This window comes from Lontra canadensis, unplaced genomic scaffold (genome assembly GCF_010015895.1).
Source record: "Lontra canadensis isolate GAN:19392208 unplaced genomic scaffold, GSC_riverotter_1.0 scaffold147, whole genome shotgun sequence".
NCBI classification, from domain to species: domain Eukaryota; kingdom Metazoa; phylum Chordata; class Mammalia; order Carnivora; family Mustelidae; genus Lontra; species Lontra canadensis.
The window spans coordinates 610,060-627,536 of NW_022631141.1; the positions used below are offsets into that span (position 1 = coordinate 610,060).

The 17,477-nt window shown below is 49.5% G+C and overlaps 1 protein-coding gene across 1 annotated transcript; it reads left to right on the top strand.

Moving 5' to 3' along the window:
- The first annotated feature begins 1,303 nt into the window (after positions 1-1,303).
- BIRC3 (baculoviral IAP repeat containing 3) lies at positions 1,304-15,925 on the top strand. Its single transcript, XM_032844092.1, has 8 exons — positions 1,304-3,638; positions 3,725-3,824; positions 6,029-6,107; positions 9,018-9,066; positions 10,627-10,869; positions 14,550-14,804; positions 15,231-15,272; positions 15,586-15,925. Exons 1-8 carry the CDS (start codon positions 2,786-2,788, stop codon positions 15,777-15,779), a joined length of 1,815 nt encoding a protein of 604 aa, XP_032699983.1. The 5' UTR covers positions 1,304-2,785; the 3' UTR covers positions 15,780-15,925.
- The last annotated feature ends 1,552 nt before the right edge of the window (positions 15,926-17,477 follow it).

A 17,477-nucleotide genomic window follows, 5' to 3' on the forward strand; every position in this document is an offset into this window, starting at 1 on the left:
GGCTGGGGTTGGGGGCAGGATTTCTGATGCAGCAGGCGGGAGAAAGGCATGGATTTGGGGGCATGAAAGGGTTACTGCTCAGTGACGTCTCTTAGGGACACAGAAGGCAAAGCAGTCTTCCAAAGGGGAGCAGGGAGAACTTTGGGAAGGATCCGAAGGCTTCAGGGTTGCAGGGGACAGTGGGCTAGGGAGCTGCCTCGGGCCATGGACAGCTGTGCGGGGATGGTGGCCCCAGCCCGTGAGGTGGCGGGCGTCCCCCAGAGCTCTCGGAGGTCTGTGTGCAGAAGCGGCTGGAGAGTTTGAATGGATGCGGGATGGGCGTCTTGGAGTATTCTCGTCCTCTGATGGTAAATGATTGCCTGCCTGTGCACAGGAGTCAGTGGGCCTCGTGTGCACCGCTGGGCTTCTGGAGCACAGGGCCAGGGTGTAGGGCCTCGAGTGTAGACAGGCCAGGCAGGCGGCATAAATGACAGAGGCAGGCGTCTCTTTTAAACAAAAACATACTTTATGTGCATATCTTAACGTGTAGGAATAGTCTCCTTTTCCACGAAGAGATATGGCACCTTCATTTTTTTCCCAACTTGTCTCTCTTGGTCCACTTTGCATTTCTGTCACTTTCGACAGATACAGGTATTAGGACAATTTCACTTTCTTAATAACGGCCTCGTCAGAAGAACCATGGTGCCCGTTCAGTGACACATGTCCTGGACACTCTGAATGTCAGAGCCAGCATGCCTGCTGGGAACAGTGGCGCCTCCCCTCGCGGCCAGCTCCCTGTCGCCGTGTGGGGACTGCCCTGTTGCCCTTCGGGTTTTTCAAGAGGAGCTTGGGATCGAGAATGTCATGGGAAGTCTCTTACTTTTAAAATATGTTGGTAATTAATTACAACATTAAAGAAGAAAACCTGTGATTCTGGGGCATCCGGGTGGCTCAGTCGGTTAAGCGTCTGCCTTAGGCTCCACTCATGGTCCCGGGGTCCCGAGATCGAGCCCCACATAGGGCTCCCTGCTCAGTGGGGAGTCTGCTTTTCCCTCTGCCCCTTCCCTTCCCCCAGGGGAGTCCCCACCATGTGCGTGGGAATTCTGTTGTTTCTGTAACTCTTCTCTGTATAAATTTCAAAATAGCGAGTTACAGGAATGAGTCAAGCACCCGAGGTCTAATCCAGCATGAGTTGGACCTCCTCGTGCTCCTGCCAGCACCAGCATGAGCCAGTGGGTCCCCCCAGGATTCCTCGGTCCTGCAGGACCTTGTGGGCATGGCACATAGTCCTGTATGAGCAGCCTTCTGTGCTGGGGGAAAGGTTTGAAGAGAGCACTGTGTTACAGCTATGAATTATTTGACTTTGAAAACTGTCTTTCTTTTTTTAAAACAGGTTTTACAAAAGAGGCAAACTATTCGACTTCTAGATTTTTTCCAGTTTCTTTTATACGTCAAAACATCTCAAAATGGAGGCCTAAACCCCTTAAAAGGGACTTAGTCTGATCTCCGGGAGGTAGTTTTGTGCATGAATACACAAATTCAGTAGTGAACTGGAGTTTTCGGTGTCCAAAGAGTGTTAATTTAAAAAAGCCTGGCTCATATGACCGAATCTAGTCCTGTGAGTTCTGACCCTAAAGTGATGACAATCTTGATTTGAATCTGACTTGTGGGCATAAAGGGGAAGTGATTTTTGCTGGAACACATTGTTGGACCCCTGGCTGCCGTGCAGCATAGAAAAAAGGAACTCGTGTTTGGTAAAGATCTAAAAATGAGTGGCAGTTATCTAGAACAGAGAGTAAACGCTCGGCCCTCTGCTAAAGTAGAGAGATGTGCAGGAGAGACCTCCGATGGGTGGCAGTCAGGAATGCATCCATCCTGATAATTTAATTGAAATAGAACCACTGTGATTCAGCGACCAAGTTCCTAACTATGGGAAGTGATTCTTATTTAATAAATTTTGAAACCGGCCTTAAGACCCATCAGCCAGTTCTATTCCCATTTAAGCTCTCAGTTGTAGGAAAGTTCTACATCGTTCTGTGTGCCCTATTAAAATTATTATAGAAAGAAAAATTATTTAATTTGAGCAAGATTTGGGATATGCTGTATTTCAGGGCATCTGAGATGTCACTGATTGTAGGACACACTGTCAATTTAAATACTTTTGGGAAATAAAAATGCCGCTAATTAAAATCTGATGTTATTAGTTGTGAGATACCTCTCGATAACAAAGACGCTGAAAAGATGCATCCAGAATCAGTGAAATAGGGCTGTGCATTCTCCTTTTAAGGTAGGTCTTATCCTTTTTCTTTCTTTCTGGCTACCAAATTTCGTCATTAAAAAAAAAGCAAGATGAACCTAGTTTGAGTTTAGTTCCTGTAGAGCACTTACTGAGCGCGGTTTCCCCTGCAAACAAGTCAGCTGAGAACATCCCGCGTTTGACCTGCGGGCTGGCTGCGTGCTGCCCCGTGCCGGGGGACCGGGCGCAGAGTAGCCTCTGATGCCCCACAGCACCCTGTGCCTTCCCCAAGGGTTTTGGTTGTCTTCAGGAGGAGCTGTGTGGCATCACGCTTACACTGTGGGTGTAAAGATTATGTGAAGGGGCCGTGTCCATAATGGTCCCTTGAAATGCGTGCGTGTGGAAAGCAGAGTGCCAGCGAGCCGACACACGGAGCGCGCGGACAGGAGGACAAGACAGGTGCCCGTGTCGAGCCCCGCCCAGAACCAAAATGAACCCAAACCAAGAGCCGTGCACAAAACTACCTCCCCCGAGAAAGGCTAGTCCCTTTCCTTCCCTGTCCCCTTCACTATGGACCTGGTCCAGGAGAGCCTCTGCCTGTCCGGCCTGCTGAAAAGCGCCCCCGCGCTTGAGCTGAGGTACGACCACTCGTGCGAGCTGTACCGCATGTCCACGTTCTCGACGTTCCCGGCCGGCGTCCCCGTCTCCGAGAGGAGCCTGGCGCGGGCGGGGTTTTACTACACTGGCATCAACGACAAGGTCAGGTGCTTCTGCTGCGGCCTCATGCTGGACAACTGGAAACCGGGAGACCGTCCCGTGGAGAAGCACAGGAAGCTGTACCCCAGCTGTGCCTTCGTTCGGAGTCTAAGCACAGCCTCGGAGCCCGGAGGCCGCTGTCCACCCCCGCAGCCTCCTCTCGCCTCGAGCTCCACACGCCCGCTGCCGCCCAGCTTGGAGACCACGGGCTTTTTCAGCGGGTCTTATACCAGCTTCCCATCGAGTCCCGTAAACTTCAGAGAGAATCGGGAGTTTGCTCCCCAGAGGCCCAGCCCCTGCGAGGGAGCCCTGAAGACTGCGGAGGACAGGCTGCTCACCTTCCAGACCTGGCCCTTGACCTCACCGCCGGCGCAGGATCTGGCCCGAGCCGGCTTCTACTATGTGGGACCCGGGGACAGAGTGGCCTGCTTCGCCTGTGGTGGGAAGCTGAGCAACTGGGAGCCGAGCGACAGCGCTCTGTCCGAACACCTGAGACACTTCCCCGACTGCCCGTTCGTGGACCGGCAGCTCCAGGACGCGCTGCAGAGCACCGTGTCCAACGCGAGCATGCAGGCCCACGCGGCCCGTCTGCAGACCTTCTGCAGCTGGCCCTCCCGCGTGCCCGTGCATCCCGAGCAGCTCGCCACCGCCGGCTTCTACTACACGGGTAAGGACGCCCCTGGGCTACACCTTACACAGGCGGGGTGGGCTCTTTACAGGAATTCACATGTTTTGGTCCAAAACTAATTTTAGGTCACAGTGACGACGTCAAATGCTTTTGCTGTGACGGCGGACTGCGGTGTTGGGAGTCTGGAGACGACCCGTGGGTGGAGCACGCCAAGTGGTTTCCAAGGTAACTTGTGAAACTCTCTTTGCAGATGGTGGTGGTGGTTGTGAGCTGGGCTGAACGTATCCCCTTAGAATCAGCTCTTGCTTGACTCTGTTTCAAAAAGGCACTTTTGAAATAATTTAGGACAGATGACTTAGAAAAATAACCCGTTTTAGTGGAAGATAGAGGCATAGGGTGTTTTTGCATATATCAAAAAATATATATGTTTTAAAATAATATATGTTTATTAGAAAAACCAAAATCATACCTTGTAGAAACGTACAGAGAAAAAAATGTAAGTGTCCAGAAGTCTCACTATCTCAAGAGGATCCTTTGATGAATGGATAAAGAAGGTGTGGCACGAACATACAATGGAATATTACTCAGCCATAAAAAGGAAATCTGGCCATTTGCAATGACATGGACAGAACTAGAGGGTATTATGCTGAGTAGAATAAATCAGAGAAAGACCGCTATCATATGATCTCACTCACGTGGAATTTAAGAAACAAAACAGAGGATCATAAGTCAGAATCAGAGAGGGACACGAACCATAAGAGACTCTTAAAGGAAACAAACGGTTGCTGGAAGGGAGGGAGATGGGGGATGGGTTCACTGGGGGGTGCGCATGATGGAGGGCACGTGCTGGGATGTGCACTGGGTGTCCCTATGCAGCTGATGAACCACTGATCTCTACCTCTGAAGCCAGTAATACACCATGTGTTAATTAATTGAATTTAAATTTTTAAAAAATGAAGTTATTTTAGCATTTGAAAGAAAATAAAGAGGATCAGTTAGCATTTTAGTGAATATCTCTGCAGACATTTTTTCACGCATGTATACATATACAGATAAATGTATATAATACTAGATGAATTAGGTGTTATAGATGCTGTTTTGAAATCTTTTTCAGTCAATCTTATGTCTCGGATATATTTCCATTCTTTCGATATTTAGTATTAATCAGTTGTTTGTTGCCAGGCACTGTCTCCGTGGTCAAAATACTCAGCTGAACGAAACTAAGACCCTTGGTCTCGTACATTAATTTAATAGTGGGAGAGGCAGACAGTTAACAACTTACTAGGGCATGTGGGTGGCTCAGTTGGTTAAGTGTCCACCTTTGGCTCAGCTCATGATCCTGGAGTCCCGGGATCGAGTCCCGCATCAGGCTCCCAGCTCCACAGGGAGTCTGCTTCTCCCTCTGACCTTCTCCCCTCTCATGCTCGCTCTCTCTCTCTCTCTCTCAAGTAAATAAATAAAATCTTAAAAAAACCAACTTAATAAATGAGTTATGTAGCATGTCAGAAGATGGTAGTTTCCATGGATAGAGAAAACAGCTGGGCAAGAAGAATCAGAGCCAAGTCGCGATGTTAAATCGGGTGTCAGGGTAAAGAGGGACCCAGCACGTGTGTTTTTGTCACGACAGATCCCTTGGTCGTCCATTCCTGTGCTTCTGACCATTCCGTCCTGATTCACACTCTCCTCTTCTCACTGAGACGAGGTGATTTATGATTATGGTTTCCAGGCTCAAAACTCTTCGTGATTTTCGTGTCGCTTACTAAGCTCATAATGACTTACCTTCCTCCTGTGTTTAGTGTGATGCTGTCATCTGTGGCCCTTTACACGCCCAGATGTTTCAGATTTCAGAAGTTACAGAGATTGAGAATACCTTACCCACGGGTTTTTGAGCAGTGCTGCTAGCCTTTCACGGTGGCCGTTTTGCGAGCGTACGAGACGAAGGGCGGGTTCGCTTTGGTAGGGTGAGGGGTCGTCTTGTGCTTGAGTCGGACCGCGACGTGTGCTGTCTAGGAATTGCCAGATTCGCGAGGATCGGACTCACCAGGAGACGCGTTCACCTTCCTCGTTACTTCCCTTGTCCCTCTTCATATGTTGTGAACTTTCTAACGACAAACCTGTGCATGAGCAGGGTCGTCCGTGAGAGAGCTTCCTACCTGTCCCCTTGGCTCTCTTCTCAGTGTGCGGACCGTGGGTAGCCTTCCTCGAACTTTGGGAGAGCTGCTGGGAGCTCGGAGCGGGACAGCCTGCCTGGCCCCGGGGCACTGGGAGCCCCGTGCAACCTGCCTCGCTTACGGCGTCTCGCCTCTGCTGTGGGAGGCGAAATGGGTGTCAGGTGGTTCCATGTCTGTCCACAGTCAGCGGAAATATTGAACAGGCTACAAACGGTGGGGTTAAAATAACCCCCAAGTTTAATGTTATTTACATTTTAGGTGCGAGTACCTGATACGCATCAAAGGACAGGACTTCATCAGTCGGATTCAAGCCAGTTACCCTCATCTACTCGAACAGGTAGGGATGGCTTTTTTAGATCATTGGTTAACAACAGATAAATTATTTTCTGAAAATTACAGAGTGCAGTACTTTAGTGAAAAGACAAGAGTGGCTTTAAAAGTACATCCCGTTTTAAAAAAATACTCAACATGATCTTAGAATTATTCTTTGGATAAAAATATATTCAGAATTAGAGACTTCCTGAAAAATAATATTTAAGGTATGGCCCCAAGTATTGCTATAATAAAGTCACAATCAGTTAAATTATTTGAGGAAAACATTGGCTAGGATGGTAGCATTTAAAATACTAATTTTTGTTTAAAAGACTTGAGAAAGAATATTATTGCTCCTTCTGATCTTCCTGGAAGGAGATTGCTGAGAAGATGGCAGAGCAGGAGGACCCTAGGCTCACCTTGCCCGTCCCATGGATACAACTAGATAATGCCCCCGTCAGCATAGATAACCCAGAAAATGACCTGGGGACTGGCAGAGCAGACTCTACACAGCCAACTGTGGAGAGCAGGCCACAGGGAAGAGGGCGGGAAGGGCGGAGACTGTGTCCACCTGCGGGAGGGAGCCACAGCTCGGAGGGGGAGAGATACACCCACATGCCGGGGAGCCCCCCCAGGGAAGACGAATCCCCATGACATTTAGCTTTGAAGACCAGAGGGGCCGAATTTTGTGAGTTTTTACAACCAGCAGGACTGAAAACTGGTATTTTTAAAAATCGCCAGGCTTGGCTCTGGGGCAGCTGGTGGGTGAGAGGAAACGGAGTCCCTGCCCTTAGAGACACAGCACGAGAAACAGCCCATGGAAACGCAGGGTGAGAAGCAGCAGATTGAAGAACACACCTGGGCCATGGGAGGCAGAGTTCCTCGTGGTCTCGGAGGTCCCTGAGGGCAGCAAGAGCCAGCACCGCTCCCTGCCTCTACCCCTCCGAGTAAACACACGGCCTCCTGTGGGAACCAGGATGGTGCTGACTCTCACTGCCTCCCTTGCTTACACCACACCACCTCCTCCCCTGGGCCAGCCGCCCTCCTACCAGAAGATGGGCACGAACCTTGCCAACACCAGGTACTTTGTGGATCCACTCCATCTGAGGCATTCTTGGTCAGAGCTCCTACAAACCAGGGCCACGAGCCTGGCAGCGTGCAGGCAACCCAACGGGCCAGCACCCCGTCCCAGCTCCCCCCGTGTCCCCGGCAGTGGGCTGGGAACAGACGCTGATTGGCCTGCAGGCCCCGCCCACCGGTGAAAGCTTCTCAGGAACAACACAGAGACGGTGCCCTGTGGTTCCGGGCTACGGCATCTCTGGTCTCACTGAGCTCAAACCCAAGGTGACCCCAGACTGGTCCACAAATGACTCAGGGACGAAATCCTGCCCACAACAGACCAAGACAGCCCCTGCAGACGCCTGCACTGAAGGCAAAAGTGGCTCAGCCACAGCAGCAGGACACGCACCGCACACTTGGGAGACAGCCCTGAAGTGCTGGCTGCTGGGGAGTGGGGGCCGTGACACTGCAGGGGACCACAGGACCACCTCTTCACACGACCACTGCTCTCAGGAGCAGAAGATGGAGCTGTCTTTGCTCACACACAGAGTTAGACACAGTGAGGAGACAGGAGTACACCCCAATGAGAGAACAGAAAAAAATCGCGCCAGGAGACCCAGGGGAATCAGATGTAGGTAACATGCCCAATGGAGAATTTAAAGCAGTGATCAGAAGGGAGCTCACTGGACTTGAGAAAAGGTGAGTAGGCCTGTAACAGAGGTAAAGAGTAACACAGCAGATATGAGTGAGAAACACTCTTTTTAAAAAAAAGTTTTAATTTTTTTAAACATTTATTTATTTGTTAGAGAGACAGCGAGAGAGGGAACACAAGCAGGGGGAGTGGGAGAGGGAAAAGCAGGGTACCTGCCAAACAGGGAGCCTGATGCGGGGCTGGATCCCAGGACCCTGAGATCATGACCTGAGCCGAAGGCAGACGCATAATGACTGAGCCATGCAGGAGCCCCAAGAAACACTCTTGATGAATTGAACAGCAGGCAGGAAGAAGTGGAACAATGAATTGATGAACTAGAAGACAGAGTAATGGACAATTACCAAGCTGAGCAGGAGAGAGAAAAAAAATTATGCAAAATGGGAATAGACTTAGGGAATTCATTGATTCCATCAAGCATAAAAATACTCGCATAATACGGATCTCAGAAGAAGAAAAGAGAGAAAAGGGGGCAGAAAATTTATTTGATGAATTAATAGTTGAAAACTTCCTGAATCTGGGGAAGGAAACAGATACCCAGATCCAGAGGGCAGAGAGAGCCCCCAACAAAATAAACCCAAGGAGGTCCACACTAAGACACACAGTAATTAAAGTCGCAAAAAGTAATGATAAAGAGAGAATCTAAAAAGCAAGGTGGAAAAAGAAGGTTATGTATAAGGGAAACCCCGTAAGCCTAGCAGAGGTTTTTCAGCAGAAATTTGGCAGGCCAGAAGGGTGTGGCAGGAGAGAGTCAAAGTGCTGAATGGAAAATAATCTTGGAAAAGCAGATAAGCGCCTATATAATAGTTTGAGGGTCAAACCCTTTTTAGCCACAGCCGGTAGAACTGCTGTAGGATCCAACTTACCCCAAACGATGACCCAGGAAATGTAAGGTGCTGGGGATGAAGTGCAAACAGCCGTTGTCTCCTAGCTCACTGGAAGGTGGGGCACTTTTATCGCCGTCATGAATGTAGAGTCCATGAAGAAGAGTTTCTGGTGTCGAGAATAGCTCTTGAATGTCAATGATACATTGCTTTCAAGATAACAAAATCATTTTGCCTACAAGCACGTCAATTTGCAATAAGTTGAATAAAATAGATCTCTTGACTCATTTATATCGTAACAGGCTAAGACTTGTATTTTAATTTATAAACTTTCCCCCTGTAGCTGTTATCTACTTCAGACAACACAGAAGATGAAGATGCTGAATTACCAAGTGCGTATACTGACGGTAATTATTGCGTTTAAACAGAACCGCAGGTACTGTGGAGATTGAAAGCTGGTAACGGTCACAAGGTGTATCGTACGACGCTCTGTGTTATGCACTCTCCGTGCATTAAGCGGGTGTTTCTCAAACTTTAACATGCATCGTACTTGCGTAAGGAACCGGATTTCTGGTCTCCACTGTGAACCTGCCGTGCTGAGTGGTGTCATCTAATGGCGGGACGTGAGTGTCTGTAGGTCTAATAGACACCAGGCACCCAGCCTCGCCCCTGTGGGGACCCTGTGGGGACACGGGCGTGATGACATGCGATCGGTCACATACTCCTTCTTTAACATGAAAAGGGTGGAAAATATTACTCCCATTCCTCAGCAGGGACCCTGTGGCTCAGAGAGGCTAAATGTCCTGTCTTTTGAGACTAACCCTAAACGGTGACAGAGCCAGGATTTGAACAAGCTGTTCTACTCCATGCTCTAGGGTTTAATTCAGTTCAGTAAATATTTTGTCTGGTCCTCTGAGGAAAGAACCCGGAACAGGGTAAACAGAACCCTTGCTCTCGTGAGCGAACAGTCCAGGGGGTACAGACAAGGACGCAGGTAGGAGGAAGGGATATGGTTGGAAAAGTAAAGGGTGCTGTGCTGTGGGAGCCCCTGAGGGGCTGTGCGCCCGATGTTGGGAGATGAGAAAGGCTTTCCAGAGGACATATTTGCCTTGGCACAGAATCGAAGGGAAGGGTAGGAGTTAAGCAGGTGACAAAGGGAGAAAAAGAATATTCTAGGCAGAGAGAACAGTGCATGGAAGGCTTAAGTGACAAAAACAAAACAGGGATGTTTGCAGAACTGAATAAAATTCCATACGGCCAGAGTGGGATTTGTGAACAGGCAGATGGAGGAGGCAGGCCCACGCTCGGAGCCATCGGCGAGGCCGGGCGTGACCCGTGCGCCATCCGTCTGTGGCTTCTGGGCTAGAGTGTCGCCTGGGAATGAGAAAGTGGCAAGTGATGAGACTGAAGAGGCCAGCGGGGCCCGGATGGGCGGCCTCTTGTGAGCCACAGTGGAGCGTCTGTGGAGCAGTGGGATTGTTGCTGGGATTTCTGAAGGAGGGTGACACAGCTGGGTTTGTGTTTATGAAAAGACACTCTGGTGGCACTGCTGAGAAGGCACTAGACAGGAGAGGCGCTCAGGGAGGCCCACAGGGGTGGGGTGAGTGAGGACAGTGACCTCTTTGAAAAACGCGGAAAACATACGGGACTTAGAAAGCTCATTTGTTCATTCGTTGTAGGGAGTAAAGAATGTTCAGTGGACGGGGATCCCCGACATCCTCTTCCTCCCACTCATAGTTATGCCCAATAATGCATATTTTGTATGGCAGTACAATTTTCCATGTTCTTATTTTAGTGACTGGACACGTACATCGTGGTTTTAACTTCAGTAAAGTTAATATAAAACAATGCCCATATGTTTTTTGGGCTTTATGTTCTTGAAACTGTAATAACTTTCAATTCAAAAGATATACAGACTCTCCCAGCATGGCGAAATCCTTTATTTCTTGTAGTTGTCCATTTCGGACCTGGAGAAATCCGTTCAGAAGACGCGGTCATGATGAACACGCCCGTGGTGACGGCCGCCTTGGAGATGGGCTTCAGCAGGAGTCTGGTGAGGCAGACCGTGCAGAGTAAGATCCTGAGCACTGGGGAGAATTACAGAACCGTGAACGAGATTGTGTCGGACTTACTGCACGCGGAAGACGAACTCAGGGAAGAGGAGAAAGAGCGAGCTGCTGAGAACAGAGACTCGGGTACGTACCCACACTGACCAGTGTCGTCCCCTGTGCGGGCCTGACATCACTGTGCGGGTGTGAGGTCACCATGCCATGTGAGGTCCCCGTGCGGGTGTGATGTCACTGCGGGTGTGAGGTCACCGTGCGGGCCTGACATCACTGTGCGGGTGTGAGGTCACTGCAGGTGTGATGTCGCCATGTGGGTGCGATGTTACCGTGTGTCAGTCACAGAAAACTCAGGGCAGTTCTGTTCAGTGTTCTCAATTTGAACTCTGGAAAGTTTTTACATTACAGTGTATGTGGATTGCCCATCAGTTGATTGAAAATGTGTGTGTTGAGTGAAAGCACGTTCTTGATTTTACTTGTGCTCTGGGCTGTTGGCCACGTATGGAATCACTCACCACTTGTGACCCCACGCCCACTCCCGTAAATTGAAGTGGGATCAGGGACAGTCCCTTTAGTACTCGCATCACAGAGCATCTCAGCCCAGGGACACTACCACAGCACTAATAATCCAGTAATGTACGAAGTGTGATTGAGTGTCCTGCCTGCACACATGGGACTGGAGCCCCCTCAGGGGCCCTTGTGTTCCGGAGGGGAGGGCGAGGACACCGGCGCGTGTTCTCTCAAGACAGGGTGGCCACGCCCCTCGCTGCCTCGTCGGCTGCCCTGCGGCCTCTGCTCTGCGGCCCTTGACAGACGCTGTCTTCCCCCAAGCACGTCCCTTCCCATCTGGCCACTCTGAATGCCGTCCACACTCGGACCCCGACAGGCAGAGGTGTTCATCTCTGCTCTGCTGCCCTTTGCCAAGCGTGGACCAGACCCAGAAGTCTTTCCAGCATTAGAAGCAGACTGCAGCTTTCCACGAGCTCTTACTAGAGGTCTCGGGGTCCCGGAAGCACGGTCTTTCACCGATGGCAGTCGGCAACTACAGCTCTTGGACTCTCTTGTGTCCCTGAGCCCGTCCTCATGAGTCTCTCAGTCCAGCTTCTGCTCAGGCTCACCGCTGTGTAGCTCTGGCCGTTTTACATAAATGACTCGGAGAGTCCCAGGTGTTTTCCCTTAGGAGAGCTTTTGCCCCTGGGTACGCCCACAGCCCAGAAAGGGAAAAGGGTCTGCCCCTCGTGGTTGTCCAGCATGATCTGGAATCTCTTTCTGCCCCGGGTGATTGGAAGGTTGTCCACCAGGCTTCACGAAGTCTGCTCCGTAGGAGGGTTTGTCTTCTGGCCAGCCTGGGCGAGTACATCTGATCCTGCCTTTACTAAAGTGTGACTTCCTCGGTTCCGCAAACCACCAGCCCCGCAGCGGTGCCCGTCCTTGCAGGGGTCGTCTCCGTCTTAGCTGGTGGTCATCTTCCAAAGATGAGAACGCCCCCCTCCACAACTGTTTGTGGAGGCCAGCTGTGAAACCTCTGTGTTTCTTTCAAAGAAAATCACCAGTGTGCTGAGATGACCGCTGTCGACAATATACTATAATTTGCATCATCAGATCTCGTAGCGTCTCCACTGTCTGTGCTGTGTGCGCTGCCCAGCGCTGGCTGCATGTGCTCTGTGCTCAGAGAGACTGTTGGAATGAGCAGATGAAAGTATTTCCATTTAGGTTACTGAGGACTTTACAATTTCCCAAAAACAGTAGATAAGTAATTTCTTGACAGGTGTGTAAATAAAGAGACAATTTGGGATATTACTTCCAGAGCGAAAGAATAATAAATAGACTTCAAAGGTGTATTTAAGTCTTTACCTCTTAGAAACCAGAAGACAGTCTACCCCTTTGAAATGAGTCTTTTTTCCTCAACCACTAGCAATACAATTTTAGAAATCTTGCGGTGCCTGGGTGGCTCAGTTGGTGAAGCGTCTGCCTTCGGCTCAGGTCATGATCCCAGGATCCTGGGATGAAGCCCCACATCGGGCTCCCTGCTCGGTGGGGAACCTGTTCCTCTGTCTGCCTGCTGCTCCCGTGGCTTGTGCCTTCTCTCTCTCTCTGACCAATAAATACATAAAATATCAAAAAGAAAGAAGTCTTAAAATTTCAGAAAACTTGTTACATTAGTCTAAGTGAAATAGAGAAGTGAACCTTAGGGGCACATGGGTCCCTCGGTCAGCTGAGCATCTGATGATTGATTTCAGCTCCGGCCCCAGTCTCAGGGTGGTGAGATCCAGCCCCGTGTTGGGCTCTGCGCTGCGTCGGGAGTCTTCTCGTCCCTCTGCCCATCAGCCTCCTCCTCGCCTCACCCCTGTTCTCTCTCTCTAATAAATCTTTTTAAAAAAGGACCAGAAATCTTAGATGGAAGAATGAATATATGTCAACATGAGGTATGAATTCTACGTTAATTTTCTGGGGTATCACTACCTCCGCACCAGATGATTTCACCAAGTGGATTAGGTGCTAATCTTAGCCCCCCGGCCGTGACGTCTCTGTCCCCGCTGCTGTCTGGATCACTAAGACTTGCCTGCCTGGCTGTCCCTCAGGTGTGGATGGAGCGTGCGCTTAGTGCCAGACACTGTGCTAGGCCCGCGTCCTCTTTCCCGGTTATGCCCAGAGCTCCAGTGACCTTCAGAATGGGTCTCTCTGGCCTTGACTCTTTTACTAAGCACTGTTTTTAATTGAATGGTTCTATTTTTTTTAAAGGTTTTATTTATTTATTTGACACAGAGAGAGAGATCACAAGTAGGCAGAGAGGCAGGCAGAGAGAGAGGAGGAAGCAGGCTCCCTGCTGAGGAGAGAGCCTGATTCAGGACTCGATCCCAGGACCCTGAGACCACGACCTGAGCCGAAGGCAGAGGCTTTAACCCACTGAGCCACCCAGGCGCCCCTTGAATGGTTCTATTTTTATGTCCTATTACTTGTTAGAGTCAGTGTTTCTAAAATCCAACAGTTCTCTTCCCTCAAATAATTTTTTAGACAGCCCAACTTCTGTCATTGGTTATTTTATAGAAAGAGCCGAATGGATCATGGTAAAATTGTGTAGTAATGACTAAACTTAGATTCACAAGGTGTATTCCAAGGGGATAATAAAATTGAAGAATTTCAAAATATAAAATACTACATCGATAGATACAGAACCTGGATCTCAACAGAGAACAGAATGATCCTATAGGCAGGATGGTATCATTGACAAGTACGATTTAATTTTTAGAAGGCTGTTAGTGTCTTTCCCCACTTACTATAAAAGATTTGGGTAATGGCAGTATCATGTCTAATTTGGGGAAATAATTAAAACTATCCCAGCAGGGAATTTTGGAGATATTTCCCAGGTGAACGATAATTTAAGAAATAAACATTCTGTCATTTTAATCTCTTCTGTCTTTCCAATTGGACTGGAATTTCAGTGTTCTTAGGTTCTGAACTGGATTCGGTGAGGGGCTGAGTGGCTGTGCGGAGTCCGCGGGAGGTGGCCAGAGGCCAGTCTGCCACCGTTCCCGATCCCTGCGCATCCCGCAGCATGTCTTGCTTTCTCTTTGTCCGCTGCCAGGTGGGGGCACCGGCACCTCCCGCGGGCGCTGCTGGGAGCACGAACGGAGGCGACCCGTGACACGCAGGGCTGCCCTCACAGGGTGCAGGTCCCGAGACCGGGCAGCAGGGACCCCCAGGCCCAGCAGTCCCCTGCGGTGCGAACAGGGCATGACTTCAGTCGTGTGTCCGTGTGGAAGGAGGTCTGAGCGGAGCTGGAACGTGTCTGTGTTTTCTGTTTTCTAAAGATGATGCAGCGTTGATCCGGAAGAACCGAACGGTGCTTCTCCAGTGTTTGACTCAGGTGCCCCCGATCCTGGACAGCCTGCTGACAGCCGGAGTGATCAGTGAGCACGAGCGCGGGGTGCTGGAGCAGAAGGCGCGGACGCCTCTGCAGGCGAGGGAGCTGCTCGACACCGTGTTAGGGAGGGGCAGCTCGGCCGCCACCGTGTTTAAAAACTCTCTGCAAGAAGTGGACCCTGTGCTATACAAGCGTATCTTTGGTGAGTGCTGCTCGATGACTCTGGGGAACTTGCTAGTTAGTTGGAAACACACTGGTAATGTGACCAGCGACGGGCAGGGCGCGGAAGTGTCAAATCCCAATTCTGCATGCCTGCAACGGGTATTACACCGTGTGTTAACTCACGGGTACTTAAAATTCAGGTCAAATTCAAATTTAAATTGAATTCTTAAATTCAATTTAAAAAAAGAAAATAGGCTTTTAGCAATACTTTGGGATTCCTGGAAATGATTCAGTCTAATGTATAAGCTTGTGCCACAAGATGAAAGAGTTGTGTTGCCCTTGACGTTGTGGCAACTGTTGATAGCATTTGGCCCGAGTCTGAGCGGTTCGCTTAAAAATGGATACGTTGTGGCTAAATATTAACCGTACTTATTACTAATAATGCCCTTTTGTGTTTCTCCCCTAGTGCAACAAGACCTAAAGTATATTCCCCCAGAAAATCTCTCAGGTAACATAGTACTCATAATTTAAACCCATAGAAATCATGGGTTTTGTTTTCTCAGCTTTTCATTGGAGGAGCAAGTTGCCTTTTGTCAAAACTTTTTCCCTCTTGGGGCGCCTGGGTGGCTCAGTGGGTTAAGCCTCTGCCTTTGGCTCAGGTCATGATCCCAGGGTCCTGGGATCGAGCCTCGAATTGGGCTCTCTGCTCAGCAGGGAGCCTGCTTCCTCCTCTCTCTCTGCCTCTCTGCCTGCTCGTGATCTCTGTCTGTCAAATAAATAAATAAAATCTTTAAAAATAAAAAATTCTTCCCTCTTGCCAGATTTACCTGTGGAGGAGCAGCTGCGGCGGCTGCAGGAGGAGAGGACGTGCAAAGTGTGCATGGACAAGGAGGTGTCCGTCGTGTTCATTCCCTGTGGCCACCTGGTCGTGTGTCAGGAGTGCGCCCCGTCTCTGAGAAGGTGTCCTATCTGTCGGGGCGCAGTCAAGGGCACAGTGCGTACGTTTCTTTCATGAAAGCGATCCCACACTCCCGTCTACACTTTTAAAAATAGTGGATTAAATGTATTGTAACTTTGACTACTATACTGGTTTGTTTCCCTAACACTTTTTACCTCTTTGCCGGTCAAAACTGGTTTATATAAATCTCTGTCTAAACCCTGTGAGCTGTGGGCACCTAAGAGAGAGGAGAACGATGGGCTTTTGCTCGTGTGAACAAAGACACAGCATTATAAGCACAATGCTAAGTCAGAATTGCAGTGCTACTGAAATGCTGGGTGAATGAAGCTTCCAGAATTTTAAATACTTTGGAGTTGTATTAAGAAACAGGAGCATGGATGACCTGCCTTTCTGGACGCGCTTCCTGCCGATAGAAGGCCTTGATACTTGCCGAATGACTTTCTGGGGACCTGGTGGTTTTGTAAAGAGAGCTGTGACCGACATTTTAATAAAGCCATCAGAGTGACTGTTGTTCTTAACGTCTGTATTTCTGGATCCATTTACTCCCTCCCAGGCTCCTCCTCCATCCTCCTTAAGACCCCGTGGGTGTTGAACTGTCTAGATCCCTTTCTCAAAGATGGTTTTTCATCCCCACCGAAGATCCCGGGTATGGGCGGATCCGCACCCAGCTCTCCTCGGCAGGTGGGATGTGCGAGTCGAGATCAGCAAGCTTGCTTGTTCATTCAGGAAGTCTCGTGCTTGCTCTACCCACCAGGAAACGTTTCTTGTTGTCCTCACCACTGTGCTCTGAGATCCGGGACTCGGCCTATATGTCAGCAGCCCATTCTGGGGAATGAATTTATTCTGTACTGTCTGGGCAGGGCATTTGCTTTGGTTGCGTTACTTTTTGGTACTCGGCTCACCCAACTCATCATTCTCTGTCCTTTGTTTTCTGTAGACTCGCTGGGGCTTTAAAACTGGAAGGAACACTGGAGTGGGGGATATTGTCGGGGGAAAAGCAAAGGTCGGTCCGCTAAAGCACTTTTAGATGTGTGCTGGGGTCCTACAGAGACAGGTTAGGAACCCAGCGAGGACAAGAGGGTCCATCTATCGGTGCAGGGACACTTACTCCTTTGGGCAGCCGCTGACTTTGGCTCCCTGTGAGGAGGCTCCGGTGGCTGGTCACGTGGCACCAGCTTCCTCCTGGGGGTTCCCAAAACAGTTGCAGCTGTGTTGTATTGCTGAGGCCCGTCGTAACCTAACATTGTTATAGGGTAAATATTTACAAAGGACATTCCCTTCTTGCAACATTTCTTAAAAATCTGGGTCTTACTGCATACTACACTTACTGTTTTAATTTCGCCTTCTCCACTGTGAAACTCTTGTACATTGGTCATTTTGGTAATACACAACCAACATAGCCAACTTGTTTATCCAAATGTTTTGTTACTCCCCCAAGTGTTCTTTGACTTGAAAACCTGTTTTAGAAAAAATAAATCACTGTAGATAACAGTGGTAGCTCAGCGTGCTGACGGTCAGGCACCATTGTGGAGGGCTTGACCTGCATTCATTCATTTGATTCTCTCCAGCCTTGTCCCCTGTCCCAATCCAGTCTGGTCTGCGGTGCCCTGAATCGGTGGTTTAAATCTCAGTGTACAAGGTATATGGTCTGTGCTGGAGTTGAGAGCGCGGCACCAAGCGTAATTCCATACTTGGGTCGTGCTCACGACACGCCTCTCTTGTCAGCCCCTGACAGTTACGTGGTGCTCGTAGCTC

Bases quoted from the DNA above. Each gene is read 5' to 3' on its own strand.
- BIRC3 (XM_032844092.1), top strand. From the start codon at position 2,786: ATGGACCTGGTCCAGGAGAGCCTCTGCCTGTCCGGCCTGCTGAAAAGC. The intron at 3,639-3,724 runs GTAAGGACGCCC...AACTAATTTTAG, and splicing joins CGCCGGCTTCTACTACACGG to GTCACAGTGACGACGTCAAA. The intron at 14,805-15,230 runs GTGAGTGCTGCT...TTTCTCCCCTAG, and splicing joins GCTATACAAGCGTATCTTTG to TGCAACAAGACCTAAAGTAT.